Here is a 16470-nt window from a genome sequence, read left to right as displayed (position 1 = left end):
TGAGCCCCAAATTATTGTGAAAGATCTAGATTCTAGTAGAGATTTAAATTTAAACAAGAAACAGGTAGGAAACAAGGCAGGTATCTCTCAAAATACAACAGAACAATGTAAAAGGAGTAAAAATGGCAATTAGAAAATTATTTATACTCTTCTCAATAATCAGTGGAAAAGTTTTATTGGTGTTCAAGCATTGAAACCAATTTTAAAACTGCTGACCAGCTTTTTGCAGGTTTCTTCTGGGATTTGGCTGGAAGGCGTCTTTGTCAACACCATAATCTCCAACTCCCTGCAGATTCTCTATCAGAGTAAGGCGGGACACTCCAAAATGTCACAAGATGACTTTAAACCTAAATACGGCAGGCGGGTGAATCATTTGGGGCTTAACAGTATGTTTGTGTTGTGTATTTACACCTTTAAGCACCCACACTAGACACACAACCTATTTATGCTATATTCTCTTCAATAAACACAGTGTTCTGACATCAGGTTCCTTATTTCATTCCACTCTGCCAGATGCCCTGCTTTGTTAGCAAACGTTTTAAACAGTCAAATCCTGTACAAGTGGCCACAACCTTTAAACACAACTCCATATTTGACAGAGACGTTACCCTTCTCCTACCATATTTGCCGTTTCATAATTGACCCACAGATTTCAGTTCAGTTTACTATAACTGTCCCAGCTGGCACAGCTTTTGGATGCAGTTGCTAGTTTCAATAGAGAAGAGGTTTTGAGTGGGCGGCATGTGAGCGTTTGATATGAAATATTAGTCTTTGAAAATGTATTAAAACAGGAAATGAGTCAGTTAGAGTGGCAGATGTGTGCAGGCCTGTGCTGGACCTCTAGCAGTATCTTCATTATATGAAAACCGACTCTATGAGATCCTAAAGAAATTGATTTTAAAAGTGAAACTACTGATTTACTGGGGTTTTCCCATATAACCATCTCTAAGGTTTACAGAAAATGCCCTGAATTCACAACATGTTGAACCTTGTAGTAAATGGCCTGCATTTGTATAGCGCTTTTCTAGTCCATAGGACCCCAAAGCGCTTTACACTACATTCAGTCATTCACCCATTCACACACACATTCACACACTGGCAATGGCAAGCTACATTGTAGCCACAGCTGCCCTGGGGCGCACTGACAGAGGCGAGGCTGCCGGACACAGGCGCCACCAGGCGTAGTGAAGGCTGCAGAAGGCTAGAGAAGGAAACACAACATGGAAGGCCACTCCTGTTGGCTAAGAACAGGAACATGAGGCTGGAAATTGGACAACAGAAGGTTAGAAAAATGTTGTCCATTCTGATGAGTTTGAATATTTGCTGTGGGATTTAGACGGAAAGCTCAGAAATGGGTATAAACAAACAGATCCATCTTATTTTATATTAACTGATGGCTGCTTCCAGCTGACTCTACCTCACCACGACACAAAGCTCAGATATTCTCAAACTGGTTTCTTAAACATGACGGTGAGGTCAATGTACTCAAATGGCCTCTGCAGTTATCATATCTTCAGTAGAGCACGCTGAGCTGTGGTGGAACAGTCATGGATGATGTGAAGGCATCAAATCTGCAGCAACTTATATGATGCTGTCATGTCAACGTCGACCAAAATCTCCAAGATATGTTTCCAGCTGAATCTATCCCACAGTGTACCTAATAAAGCGTTAGTGAGTGTACATCTAGTTTAACTGATCATCTGTTTCCCTTTGCTTACAATCTCTATGCAAAAATTGGCAGTTTACTGTGTAAATATTACAGCTGTATAAAACTTGTAGTTGCATCTGAAACACAAAGGAAGTTTACAAAAATATTTTTTAGTAATATGCATTTTAACATAGTTTTAACACTGAGTCATTAAACTGTAAAAGTCACTAAGTACTGTTACTTCTAAAGAAATCGGGGTTTATAGAGCTCCTGGTGGTTTATGGGGCGATCGTGGCTCAAGAGTTGGATGTTCGCCTTGTAATCGGAAGGTTGCTGGTTCGAGCCCCGGCTTGGACAGTCTCGGTCGTTGTGTCCTTGGGCGAGACACTTCACCCGTTGCCTACTGGTGGTGGTCAGAGGGCCTGGTGGCGCCAGTGTCCGGCAGCCTCGCCTCTGTCAGTGCGCCCTGGGACTAGTCCTTAGGGACTAGTAAAGTGCTATATAAATACAGGCCATTTACCATTTAGTGTCCCCAGGGAATGCAAAGCTGTATGACCTGAGTCAAACACATACTATAAGACAAGCAGTGTGTCATTAACTGGACAGGCAACAGGGATGTGCAAATAGTTTATTGGCAGATTGACAGAGCATTGTTTAATGTATATATTCTGTGACAGAATAACTTGAGATTGTAGATATAGTCAGAATTATTTTCTAGAGCATGGATTTGAAACATGGACAGTGATATTCATAAGAAAATACTGATTAAGAAAAACCCCAAACACACAAAAAGGCGAAATCATTCAAAGAGATGCACAGTAACTTAAAACCTGACAGACGCTCATCACAGTCAACATGTCAACCAACATGTGTCCTTCAGTAAACTAAGGAAAAAACAGGAAATGTAGCGAAATAAAAACATACTTGGTTCTGTTTCCGTTATGAGCTTGAGGAATGTGTCGTTAGAGACGTTTCTGCTTGAGTTAGTGTTTAAAGACATTTTTTAAGTTAGTGTTGGTGTTTAAATGAGAACGAGCAGAGATGCAGGCAGGCAGGGATGACGACAGATGACGCAAAGCGGACGTTTTCCATTCTAACTGTGCTAAAAATCACGAAAAACACGACTCGTCTCTAAAAGCCTCTACCTGTCATGCAGGTGTCTCCTAAACAGCAGTATAAAAAACAAAACAGAAACATCTGCATCTGAGCAGTGATCCGTTCGGACAGTTTTGTGTACATTCCACATGTCAACGTCTAAAATAACAGTACTCTGATACAGAAAAAGATTGCATTGTTAGGCAGATTTCACTACAATAATCAAGAAATGTCTTAAATATGTGTTTCTTGTTCTTATTACTGCACTTTTACCCCTAACCCCCAGAGGATTCACAAAGCTTCATAGCATCATCGTACACGAGCGCTGGCTTTTCAGAACATGTTTGGACATTCAGCAGTTTTCATTCTCACAGCTTTGTGCTCCATGAGACTCCAGGCAAGCCCTGCCTATACACTTATTTCTCAGCACTGAGGAAGCAGCTGCTACGGCCATACGAACACTAAGATGATGAGTTGGAATACACACTTTAGTCCTGTCCAGATGTTACTTCCTGCTCCTTTTGACCAGCACCATAGAGCTCTAAGGCCCAGGTAGGCATGGCAAAGATTAACCGCCATCATCATAACTTCTGAGTGTGTATTGGTGGTTAACTGTATCAAAATGTTAAAGCTAAATTAAAGGCAAAGGCAGGAGCAGCCACAAATGAATGTTCATTTATCTCTTATAATTAAGAAATAAAGGCTACGGTATTTCATATTGATCCCAATTATCTTTCAACCTTCAACCAATAGATTGAATCCAATTATTTTTATTATCCTTACACTGTGTTTTAAAGTCAAACTAATTCACAACCTTAACGCTGACTTTTCACATCTTTGCCACCTTCACTCCTAAGTAACGTTATATCTGTTGCGGCGGTTTTCGGCCAACTGCACCAGCTCGTCGACGGTGTGCTCCAGGCTGTAGAAGTGCTTCTTCAGCAGTCGCCGGTTCATCCGTTGGTCTCTGAAACCCATCTCCAAAAGCTGGTCCATCTTGGAAGGGCCTTGTGTGGTGGCTGGGTCGATGCCTCGCTGGAAAAGAGAAGAGAAACGTGGGTGAATTTTTACCAAAGCAGGGTGGTAAGAGGAATATAATCAGGGATGTGTATCCTATGATTATGAGGTTGTTGTGACTAAAACTGCACTTTCTGTGGTTTCACTCATGTGGCTTCAGAAGGACTTCCAGAAATCCCTGGGAAAGCAGCCCTAAGCGCCCTTGTTCTGTCAGTAAACACTTTACTGATCGCTTCCCCTCTCATCCAAGAGATTCTAAAGAATTAAGGGGCTCCACCAAGGCCCAGTACAAAATAAATAATAATTAGTGTGAGCTGTGAATTACGCGAAGCTACTCTAGCGGAGTAAAAGAAGAAAAATCTGGAGTTTAAAATGGATCACTGTTTGAGGATGGATCACTGATTTAATATAGAAATAATCACATGATCCATTATATTGTTGATTATAGCGACTGTAAGAATTAATTAACCCAAAAATAATAAATAACACAAAACTTAGATGCATTTTTAGTGCAGTACCTTATGGGATTCAATCATAGCAAAAAAGAACATACAGAGTATAACAGAGATGTTAAATTTTCTTTCAATCCTCATTAAATCCTTGAAGAGATGATACATTCTGGCATATTTGCTTGTGTGTGAGTGTTTCTAAACAGCAGGATGTGTTATATACCTCTACTGAACAGCTTGGTCCAGTGAAGAGAGCCTTATAAGCAGATGCTGCCACAGAAAGAGCTCCCTTAACAAGTCCCTCTGTGATTCCTCCTTGGCCCCTGCAACGAATACAGCGCTGTCGTTACACAACCTTACACAGAACAGTGTTACAGGAAGCAATGTGGCACAGTTAGCCACGCTGTCACGAAACGCAGACAGCATGCCACATATCTAAGAAATTTTACCGATCCTGCAGGATATTAATAGATCAAACAATAACATGAAACATGAACGTGTTAAAGACAGACGCACATTCAACAGAAATAAGTCGTTGTTGTTTTTTTGTACCTTGGCTGCAGAGCATTGCTGGGCCTGGGATTATATGTCTCAAAGGCACTGGCTGCTGAGCCTGCTGATCTTGACAGACCAGATGATACTGCAGAACAGATAAAAAAGGGAAATTACACGAAAACAAAGGTTAAATGAGGAACAAAACCCTTCGCTGAAGCAACAGATCCTTAAAGGTGGTGTGCAGTCTAACTTCCTTTCTTGGCTTAGTGGGCAAATTGTGTTTCCTAAGTAATGTGAGCTGTGCTGTTATTTATATCTAATGTAGTTACACCTAGCTGTGGCAGTGATACTCACCATTGAGGTGGACTCTTGGTTGATGCGGCTCATTTGGGTCACAGGCTGGAGAACTGGGATCGTCAGCCAGGTAAAGTGCCTCAGACCTGAAATAATACAGAAACTTTTATTTTAAAAAAAAATGAGGCTAGTCTGGGCATTGGGAAAAATCCTGGCAGGGAAAAAATAATAACATTTTGCTTTCATATCATCTATCATCCAAATGTGTCCCCCATCTAACCTGGGTGAGTAGAGGGTCGGCGGGGGAAGCAGGGGGTCAGGGAATGGCACCACTTCAGGGGTTAAGGTCACCTCATCCACAGTTTGGGAGGCACAGGGCATCTGGTTCACACTGCTGTTGATTTGAGTGACTAGTGGAGGCCCAGCGTTTCCCAGTAAATCCTCAGCAGAGGCCACCTCTGTCAGCTCCTGCCTCTCTCCCAGTAGTGCATCCCTGCCCGGCTCCATGATGGACTCTTCCTCTTCCTCCTGCTCTACATCCGATTTGTCCGAGGCCAGAGCAGCAGCACCAGTGCCAGGCTGCGACATGGCGGAGCTGTACATGGACTCCCCCAGAGGCCGGCTGGTGTCAAAGCAGTCTGGGAGGATGACGCTGTAATCGTCAGAGGAGACTGAGGAGATCTGGCTGCTGATCTGAGGCACAAGAGAAGAATATGAGGATATTATTACATGAGAATTTCTATACAAACTCTCTTACAATAATTTAGATCTAATCAAGTCACCTCATCCCAGTCTTCCCCTTTGTTTCCATCCTCCTCTTTCTCTTCTCGATCATCCGTCACGTTCTGGGTACCATCACAGGCCTCAAAGTCTTTGTCCTCGTTATTATGATGTGAACTCATACGCAGGTTTTTATTCTCTGGTTCAGGTGGAGAAACTTGCAAGAAGGAAAGAAATGACTAAAATCAACATCTGGATATTGAGGTCACACCATAACATACAAATAGAAACAGACATTTTGGTAGAAAAAAGCAGAAACAAAAAAAACCCCAGACGTTGTGCACTAACTTGGCCTGGTTTCCTCTTTTTGGGCGATCCAGTTGAGTCCTATGTTTGTAGGCAGAGCTGAAGTTTCAGGTTTAACGGCGCCGATCTCATTTCCTTCTTGAAACTCATCGGTCTCCTCCGACTCATCTGTTTTCTCAAAGTTCAGAACCGGGGAAACTACTGGAAACGTGTGAGAGTAGCACAAAAACAACAGCTTAGCACATTAAACAAGATGATGTTGACAACTGATAAACTGGTAGGCTCCTCACCCTTTGGTTCGTGGCCGCAGCGCTGGAGCCTGCGAGGGGGTCTGTGGTCGGGGGCTTCTTCCAAAGCGAGGGATCGCATGACGGTCTCACACAGGAACTGTGCTCCACTGATCTCATCGTCCCTCTCCTCCTCCTGGGCTACAGGCGTAAACACCTCCTTCAGATTCCTCAGTTTCCGTCCTTAGGAAAGTCCAACAAACAATTAGATAAATAATTTTGCACTTCACTTACAGCCTACGGGACAGTAAGAATTTATTTAAATATACGTAAGCCAAACTATATGAGAATGACTTTTGAAGACATTCTCACCAAACCTCAGTCACATATCTTGGAACAACTATGTCTTTAAAACTTTAAAACAAGACACCATGGGCAAAAATAATTACAACTTTGGCTACCACGGTTTATAACTGAGATAATACAAGTGTTTTGACTCCCTGCCATGATGGTGCTGTAGGATTAGTTTAAATCAGTTGTTAGTTTATGCATCCTAGTTCTAATTAAACCGCATGGGAGTGCACTTAATTAAAAAAAACTGACATTTTTTAAATGTAATAATTATTTGATTTGATTTAAAAATCACACTTTAAATCAAATCATGTGATATTGTTTGGCTATTTAACTGCAAACACCATAAACTTGCATTAAGTCCAGAAATTAAATCACGAAAGGTTCGAGTGGGCTGATCAGTGAGCCACCAGACAGTTACAGCAATTAGCTGGCTTGATTTTTAATCGACAGCTCGTGCGCTTTGTTTCGATGGCTGGAATTTCTTCCTTCCTGATAAAGTTTAACAGCGTTGATCCAGCAGCCATCACTCAGATGAATACTATCTTTGATGACAAAGACACTTTTATTTTAAATGTTAAGTATGACTAATGCTTCTGTGTTAAATCTACACATTTGTAGAAACCTTCACTAAAGTTTGAAGTGCACTTCCACAGAAAACCGCCACCATTTTTTTTTAAATGACTGGAAGATAATGATTGAACTCAAAGAGAGAAACTCCACCAGCAGCTAGTGTCTTGGTGGCAAAACTGTTGAGCTATCCAAGAATACGGCCGTCAGGCACTTGTGTTGACTACACTGTAGGCTCAAAGCAGATTCAACACATATAGTATAAGTCATGCGTAAGTAATTAAGACTCATTGTGCAAACCAAATCAAATTAGAGGTACAAAGAGCTTAACCTGAACTGAAATCTAATGTGTAAAATGACTGAAGCTGCCCTCTAAACAGCTGATTTAAGGCAAGAATACTTTTAATTCAAAAGTTTAAATTTTATTCCTTTTTTTTGCCTGTCCCGTTTTGCTCTTTTGCCATCAGAATTATTGTCTAAAGGCGAAGAAAGATGCCCAACGGATTTACTTTACCAAATGGACCATCCCAGCCTTGTGGCAATGGTCTATTTGATTCACCTTTTATTGTTTATTTTATTTTATTTTCACTTGCTAAATACGGGACAGACTTGACTGGGGTTAAATGTTAAATTTTATTCCTAACATCCCATGGCTTAGTTTTCCAGTAATTGTAAGAATTCATACTGAATACACATTACTCTGTGTGTCTTCTATTACTCTATTCGCCTCACCAAAAAGTTTTCGGACTCCTGAGATCTCCGTTTCCTCTTTTTTGGGAGATGGGCTGGACTTGTCCAACACAACAGTGCAATAGGGAAGAGGGGATATACACGGTGTCAAATCTAGAAATGAATGAAGAGAAAACACGACACAGTTTATGTTTCTAAATCCTGATGCGTTCACTTGGTTAAACTGTTAAACCTGGAAAGAACAAATTTCATCCAAAACCTTTATTCAAAAAACAGATAATGAATAATAACAGTTATTCTTCTTGTATTAAAGCATTAAACTTGACTCACCTGCAGGGGTGTTATGAGGAACCTTTTCCAGGTCGTCCGCAAAATTTAAATCCAGCAACTCAAAAGATAGAAGATCCTTAATAACAAAACAAATTAGGGAAAATATAAAAATAAGTGCCAGTGTACTTCTGCCAAGCTCTGTGTATAATTAAGAGCCAAGTACTGTTTGTTATTCAACAGATTTCACATATTTTCCTTATTAAAAATTGCCCTTGCTGCTAGCTTTCAGGAGTATTGACTGAAGCTACTTTAAAGCATGTTTTAGGTTTCTGAGCTTTTCGAGTGCACACCTGTGCAGTCATGAAGTCCACTGGTGGGAAGTAGTAGTCTTCAGAGAAGAGGCCTGCCAAGAAGCCAGTGTGGCCCTTCTTGGCCCGCGCCTCCTTCTCCTCTGGCTTCATCTCTTCCTTCGGTGGTCTTAGATCTTTCTTCTGAAGGACAAACAAGTGTGCCATCGTTAGTGTCACTAAAGTGTACTGAAACTTTTCAATTCATAATATGATTTTTTTTCAATTTTACTTCTGGTGTTTATAGTATATGATCTTTTGTCATGCATTAAGCTTTTTAATTCTGTGTTATTCTTAATTTTCAATTTTTATCGTAAGTACACAGAGTCACATGCTCACATACTGCAGTAGAGAACATTAAATATGTACAATGATTTACAAATTAGTTCCTATTTATTGTAAAATACCTCAACGACATTATGTCAAATGTTGAAACAGATTTTTTTTTTTTTTTTGCTGTGAGCACAATTCAAAAAGCTTTAAAAGCTAAAGTGATCCTATTCTTGCCTAATAAAGGAATCCACTAGCTCAGCAGTCCAGAGCCTCCTACGTCATTATGCTTCAAATGTTTGCAATGGCTCACGGGTCTGGAAAGCAGGCAGGCCGGTTTAGTGGGGAGATTCTTTTACTATGAAGACGAGCAGCTGTAATGAAGAATGTGATCTGAGATGTTCCTTTGTTGCACAGGACAGAACTTCCTACAAAGTCATGTCACATCAGCACATGTCGTGAAAGCCTGTACACAGTAGCATTACAACCCAAGTCATGTGTACTAAGGCCCGTCTTTACCATCAAGTATACTGGGTTTTCAAACTTTGATTGGTAAGACCACAGGACTGTTTTCCACTTTACTTCAGGGCATTTTAAAGAGGCTCAAAGAGCCTATACAGTGATTTTCAATCTACTCCTGCTGTGCACATACCTGCTTACATACCTGCACAGCAGGTATGTTCTTACAGGTGGATTGTAAAACGTAGCCCCATTTTTACTTCTAAAGACCTCAGCCTGCCTGTGATGCTATGTTTTTGTGCTTGGTTGCACTTTGCTTCACTTTTTTTAATGTGTTTCTGGCGACATCACAGTGGTTCTCTGCATGTTTGATTTGTTTTTTTACACTGGAAAACCTTCCTGATCATAAAGGGATCTGTATGCGCTCCTGGGATCGAACCAGAACTTTTATACTTGTTAGGCAAAGGTGTAAACCACTACGCTATGAAACCACACATACACTAAATTAAAAAAATGTTTCAACATTTGATATAATATTACTGGACTGTTTTCGATTAAAAAATATAGCTTAATGTTATAATATATATTGCATTATAATATTACTGATATTTTGCACAGCTGCCCAGCTTTTTTGAGAAACGGTAATTAATTTGGTAACTGATCTATCAATTATTTTTAGAATTTATTCAAAAGGTCACAGTCACACAGGCCTGGAAACTAGTTGGTGGACAACCTACACGGAAGAAAAAATAATTATTCACAAACCGGTTGCGAGTGATTGTTGTGAAATCGATTTCTAAAGTTCCTTTCACAAGGCCTACAAACAAACTGGTGACCACGTAGATGGTTGGCAGTGGTTTGCTGCAAACCTCCTTGTGATTCCTTCGGTCGCCAACGCGTGGTCGTGTGCATGGAAGATGCAAAGCAAACACTCACAAACTACTCACCAAGCAGCAGTGAAACCGCGCAAACCGGAAACGGAGAACATGAAGTAAAAGTTGCGCCCTTTAAAATGTCATGGCTGAAGCAGTAAGGCACAGCTTTTACTTTGAAGACAGTTGTTCTCTCTTTTAAATTTCTCTGCAGCTCAGAGAGTAAAAGGCTAATCTTTGCACAGATGTTAGCATCTTCCAGGCTACAAGCCTGTGCAACAATGGCAATCTGCTAGCAACCAAAGAAATCACAAGGAGTAGTAACCACCCAACAACCAGTAGGGAAAAATGCACTTTTCCCTCAGGTCGCCTGTGGGTCATCCACTGGTCCCCAAGCCCGTGTGACTGAGGTCTAACTTGCTATATTTGCTGTGTTATGAAAAGCAAATCCACACATTTAGCAAACAGGAAACATTTAAAATGCATTTTAACAGTTTAACTGATTGTAGAAAATATTTTAATGCTTCTGTTACGGTGTTACAGCCCTATAATTATCCTGTTTGTTTCAGAGAAATATGTAGAGTGCGTCATCCATGTCCACGACTAACAGCCTGAATTAAGTCAATAATCTAGATGTGCACATGTTGCAGCTGTGCAGGGTGTTACTGAATAGCAGACTTGCCAGTCGTTTTCTCTGATGCCTGAGTCCGGTGCGTTTGTCTCTTTGCTTGACCACGATGCTGCACCAGACACGCGGGCCAAACTGAGACCCACAGTGCGCCAGGCGCCAGTGGGAGGTGTACGTCCCGTCTGTCACAGGAGCAACTAAGGCCACACTGACCATTCCCACATGTCCGGGTGGCAGCAAGGGCACCGGCACCTCCCTCTTCTCCTCTGATGCCAAGCTGAGGTTTCCCCACATGAACACTAGCTGGGTGCACGTACACACATACACAAAACACAAAATAGGAATACACATGCGAAAAAGCACAAAGACGAGAGCATGCAAAAAAGTCACATAACTAAAAGAATACATACAATCAAGTCAGGGGCACACACACACCCACACCCACCCACACACACACACACACACACACACACACACACACACACACACACATCCATTCAAACAATGACAAAGACTTCAAACTTAAACTACAACACAGATTAACTGAATTAAAATAATAAATATCTTAGACAGAGAGGGCGTTAGTGGTATTACGCTGGGTAAAAAATTTTAACAGGTGTTAGTGGATAAGACGAGGCTATGAGTACAGTGGGGGCTCAAAGTGGAAGTAAAGCAGGAGGGAAAGATAGAGTGCAGCCTGTCCTCTTGACGAGTGGGAGGGGTACCTTAGTCTCTGAGGTCCAGCAGATAGAGCCCGTGTTCTTCATCTTCCAGTATTTGATGAACTTGGTACCAGGCTCCAGATTGGTGCCGTCAGGCAGATTTTCATCCAGAAACAAGGCAGCCATAGTGGGCACCAAGGACGTGTGCGAGACCCCGGGACCCCTAGTTTCAAGTGTACAGAGCATTGTTGAAAAAAGCCCTGGTTTCTTATAATACCCATCTTTTGTTCTCTACGAATCAAAAAAGCAGGACCGCAGATTTTTTTTTTTTTTTTTTTTTGCAGCTCAAAAGCAATTTTCTTAGAAAATCTATGAAGCAGCAGCAGCAGTTTTCACATTGAGGTAGTTCCAACAATTTCCACCACCCCAGAGCAGCCAGCGATACACTCATACAGACTAGATTACAAAGATGGCATATTTTCATTTCTTTTCTTGGAAAAAAAGACTTTTTTGCATCCATGCTGGGTTCAAGGTACCCAGCACTGTCGGACGCTCTTCCGAGGTGGCTCTTACTCTGGACTGGAGGCCTGGGGTTCAGGGACCAGGGCAGGGATGGGACCTTGGGCTGGGGCTGGACCTGAGGCTGTGTCTGAGGCAGTAGGAGGGGACAGGGCAGGGACCTGGGTGGATGTGGAGGCCATGTTTGTCAGAGTGGCTCTTCCTGAGGTAGAGGGCCCACTCCACTGCAGCCCCCTCTTCTCCAGTCTCAGTTTCTTCTTGATTTCCTTCACTTCGGCTCTTAGCTGCCTTCTTTCTGCTTTGAGGCGCTGTCGTTCTGCCTTGCGCACTGTCCTGTCTCCTCGCCTTGGGAACCTGGTTTAAAATGTCATCAGGAACACCTATTTGTGGACTATCAAATGTTTATTTTCCAAAAACAAAATCATAAAAATTCCCATTGATAAGTCATTAATTACAGTAATCTAGCTGCAAGAATAATTTACAATCCCACTTTGTGTGTGTTTCTATTCATATTTTCCTTCATTAATGCAGAGTTATCCTCAGATTAGGTTGTTTACCTTAACTCTCCTGACATTCCATGTTCTGGGATGGAGAGAGGTGTCTTGGTTCTCACGAGGTTGTGGCTAGGGTCATGGCTATGTCTGCACATCTCACACAGGATGCAGGATGGGCACACGCTGGCGGGGAAAATAACAAAGACATTAATGTAAACATTTACACAGCTACTTAAAAAACACCAAACATGTAAAAATGGTTAAAAACAATGTTGTGATGACTAGAGTTAATTTCATGCATACCTGCACTTGTAGGCTCCTTCAGAGGTGAGTTTGTTGCAGCTGCTACAGTTTGGGGTGTAGCCAAGAGATCCATTCGAGGTGGAGGGGCCTGGTTTGGGTCCCATAATACCGCCAATAGCCCCAATTGCCTCAGGGGGACCTTCAGGGGATTTGTGGGTACAACACTGGACAGAAAAGTCGCTGCACATTCTTTCTACTACCTCCTTTACCACCTCATCCTTAAACTATGAAAAACAGAAGCAGAGCACAGTATTTTATTTAATCGCAAATCAAAAATAAAATGTTCAATGTAAAAATACTGCTTCACAGCAGCGGTTAAATTTTACCTTCTCCATGTATGATCTAAACCACATAGGAGGGGGCTCATCATCTGGTTTGCTCCCCTTGTTATCTTTTACTGCTACCTGCATGAAAATACACCATTCTTCAGTTAAGTGACAAAATCAGAGATTTTAGCTTTTAATAAAGAAGCACAAACTTTTCCCCCAACAGGCACAAAAACTTAACTGACTTGAGGCATCGATTTTATTAAAATGATTTCAAAGACACTGCACATGTGAGAATCTAAAGGGAGAAGAAAGTTGGGGGGAAGACTAGAATTACTTACAGCTTCTCGCTCAGGGGTGACCTGCGTGCCTTTGTCCACTGTTTTAACCCTTGAGGGGTAAGGAGGAGCGGGTCGAAGGTCTCCTTTCAGCTCCTTCACCTCGGTCTTCAGTGGGCCCCCACAGGCCTGTCCTTTCATCTTGTACACATTCATGTGTAACTGGTTTCCCTGCTTCTCTGCACTCTGCATGGAGAATTAGCATAGAATGCAAACCGCAGTCAAGTGACACAGTAGCAACGTGATGTGTATACAGATGCATAGTACATATACTGCACATATATTCTGTTATTTTCACCATTTGTTCTTCTATAACTTTAGTAGTCTAATTAAGGACACCGTTGTGTTGTTTATGTCTTAAGTGTAGTTTTACGGTGCAAGTTCTCTATGTAAGGATATATACTATAGCAGTGGTTCTCAAACTGTGGTACGCATACCACCCGTGGTACGTGGGCTCCCTCTAGTGGTACACGTGAAGTCTCCAAATATTTTTAAAGATTGAATAATATACCATGTTCTGATTGAAAGATTTCTGAAAAATTAAAATAGTTCTGCTATCACTTCCAACATAAATGAAGACAGAAAACTAAACAGCAGTGACATTTTTAGGGTTACTGAAGTTGGGCTAGCTGGTATATAACGTTATCCGGCGACACAGCTATGTTAGCATAATATAAACACAGTGAAGCTGGAGGATGAACGCTAACTTTTTTTCCACTCAATAAAAGTTAACGTGAGGGTTCCCGATGGGTTGGGACAAATGCAATCATATGGCAGGATGCTGCAAATGGACCAAACTTCAGTCAGGAGAACGACTGAGATAATCCATCCACAATACGAGGTTAGTCATTAATATACTGCTGCATGGGCTGGGCTGTAGTTACACGGTAAGGTTTTAAAAACTGAGCTTTAAAATGAACTGGGGTGATAATAACAGAGAGAGGCTGACAGTGATCAATGCTATTTTTAGGGGCTTGTTCAGATTAAATAGAACAAGATACACAACAAAAACACAAGAGCCTTAATAAATGCAGAGTAGTTTAGACCCAGAAGCAGGTTTCATCACATCATCACTTAAAGATTGGATATCCCGCCTGCTGTTGATGTTTTAATGCAGTACAGTTGTTATTATTATTATCACTTGTCACATCCTGTTCCGGCTGCTGTTACAACCAAATTTCCCCTTGTGGGACAATTAAAGGATTTTTCTATTCTATTCTATTCATGACAGTTGAAATAAATAACATTCATATAATAAATAAAATTGTCTCGTGTAAACTGTATATGCTGTTAAGTAACCCTATACTACTGCACTTTAATGTCAGTCATAAGGCTGGTACTTTAAGAGCCATATATTTTATGAGGTGGTACTCTTTTTGAAAAGTTTGAGAATCACTCTACAGTAACAAAAGCTATTACTCTGTCATTTCTGTTTAAACCTAGCACTGGTACAGTACCTTGATGGCTTCTTCATATTCATCTGTGGGGGGGAAAAGGGGGGGGGGGGGAAACAAACAAACAATAAATAACTTCACATTTTGTGACTCAAATTTGTATTTTTCCCCGGTATTTTGATATTTCCATGTAGGGGTACACCAGGAGTAAGGGTCAAAAAGTTTAGGTTCCAAATGTATTAACTTTCCAGTTAACAACTTAAAAGACACAGCTTGACTCCACACATCATTGTTTACTGTTATGCATATTATGCTACATGTCCTGCAGGCAGAGCTGTGAGTATTCAACACAATGCATACAAAACCAGTTTGCGTGACACACATATTTTATAACTAATGCAGAAAAGGATGTTGATCACAATCCCTGTAACCAAAAGGCAGTTGCCTACACCATGGAGTGTTTGAGCCTACAATTGAATTACCCATTTGTTTTACTGTGTTACCTTTTGACTCTGTTTAACACCTTTGTGTGGACCACATGTTTTGCATGGCCTTTCAATGGTTCAGCATCAGTTTAGCTGTTGCTAAGTCCACTGTATTTAGGTAAATGTACCACCAAAGTAAATTCTGAAGACAGGACTTGACATAATTTCTACAATACATATTATGAATGCCAATATTATCTATCATAGATCCATATCAGGTTAGGAATCTATCAGTTGGACAGCTTTCCTGGATCAAACAGGTCATTAGGGGGTGACTATGCATGTAAGCACAATGGGTTAAGATGTAGTTAGGGAAAGGAGTCTTTGTTATCTTAGTTAACAGAGGTTTGTGCCTTTGCATGCTATTTTTCAGCCATCTGATAATCAAACATGTATTTGAATTTTGAGTACATTAAACCAAGCTTTAAACAAATGCTGGCTACATATATTTTTAACAAAGTCCTGGTGATTTACCTTTGAAGGAAGACCTAAGCCTAAACATATTCAACATAAAATATATAGAAAACAAGCAATTAAATATTGTCCTCACCTTGACTGTTTATGCAAATCTGAAATATAAGGTAAATGAGATCAAAATTAAAAACTGAACTTGGACTCTGCCAAAACATTAGCACTGAAAATCTGCAATGTACACAATCCCTTACCTCTTCATTGTCTTCATCAAAGTATTTCACTTGAAAGTGGTTGATCCCAAATGATGCTTTGATCTGAAAAGTAACGCAGAACAATTGAGAGCAGTTCAGTTTTTCTCCTCACACGTGTTAGGAAAAACATGACCCATGTCTGAGTCAGTGAGAAAGACCTCCACAGCTGGATACTGTATTATACATATGTAGTAACCTTAAATCAAACTGAGCACGTCCTCACTTGTGTGCCTATATTTTGTAAAGCTCCGGTTGGCTTAAAAAAATATTATTTACAAATACATTATTGTTATTGTCGTAACAACATCGATTATCCTTTGGGAGCTCTGTTTATATGTCTAGGCCAAAACGTCTAGGCCTACTTTTTCACTAAACTGCGCCAGCGTTTAGCCAAGACTCTGCTAGCTGCTTACCCAGACTTCAACAGCTTCCCACTCCAATTTATCCATATCCTGAGCCAGAAACCTCTTCACGTTCCCCCGGAAATTGACTTTAATAGTAACAGGGAGCCCCATGTCCGCCGTCTATGGGTGCTTAATGGCTATCATTTGCGTGAAACCCGGCCTGTGTGAGCCCCGCTGCCCTCGGATGTTTTCTCTTGTTTACATCGTCAGCTGCGTCTAGAAAAAGACGGTG

The 16470-nt window shown here is 41.1% G+C and overlaps 1 protein-coding gene across 1 annotated transcript; it reads right to left on the bottom strand.

Annotated features, from left to right (window-relative positions):
- Positions 1–2270: 2270 nt before the first annotated feature.
- On the bottom strand, positions 2271–16440 carry nbr1a (NBR1 autophagy cargo receptor a). Its single transcript, XM_085361578.1, has 22 exons — positions 16248–16440; positions 15835–15897; positions 15720–15738; positions 14748–14770; positions 13294–13476; positions 13013–13090; positions 12687–12910; positions 12447–12566; positions 11944–12243; positions 11434–11593; positions 10763–11011; positions 8483–8623; positions 8193–8268; positions 7905–8015; positions 6315–6494; positions 6067–6225; positions 5781–5935; positions 5279–5691; positions 5059–5144; positions 4762–4849; positions 4433–4532; positions 2271–3778 (listed from the first exon to the last, which is right to left on the bottom strand). Exons 1-22 carry the CDS (start codon positions 16347–16349, stop codon positions 3596–3598), a joined length of 3213 nt encoding a protein of 1070 aa, XP_085217704.1. The 5' UTR covers positions 16350–16440; the 3' UTR covers positions 2271–3595.
- Between the last annotated feature and the right edge of the window lie 30 nt (positions 16441–16470).

This window comes from Diplotaxodon limnothrissa, linkage group LG8, assembly GCF_057381915.1.
Source record: "Diplotaxodon limnothrissa isolate DT_005_m linkage group LG8, D_limnothrissa_male_GT1.1, whole genome shotgun sequence".
NCBI lineage: Eukaryota > Metazoa > Chordata > Actinopteri > Cichliformes > Cichlidae > Diplotaxodon > Diplotaxodon limnothrissa.
The sequence above is the reverse complement of the archived record's forward strand: the minus strand, read 5'-3'. Positions and strand labels throughout refer to the sequence as shown.

What these genes read in the sequence shown, in the direction of transcription:
- nbr1a (XM_085361578.1), bottom strand. Translation starts at nt 16,349, where the DNA reads ATGGGGCTCCCTGTTACTATTAAAGTCAATTTCCGGGGGAACGTGAAG. An exon ending in GGAATGTCAGGAGAGTTAAG is followed by an intron (nt 12,244 to 12,446) that starts GTAAACAACCTA and finishes ATTTTAAACCAG; the next exon opens with GTTCCCAAGGCGAGGAGACA. An exon ending in TCCTCATAACACCCCTGCAG is followed by an intron (nt 8,016 to 8,192) that starts GTGAGTCAAGTT and finishes ATTCATTTCTAG; the next exon opens with ATTTGACACCGTGTATATCC.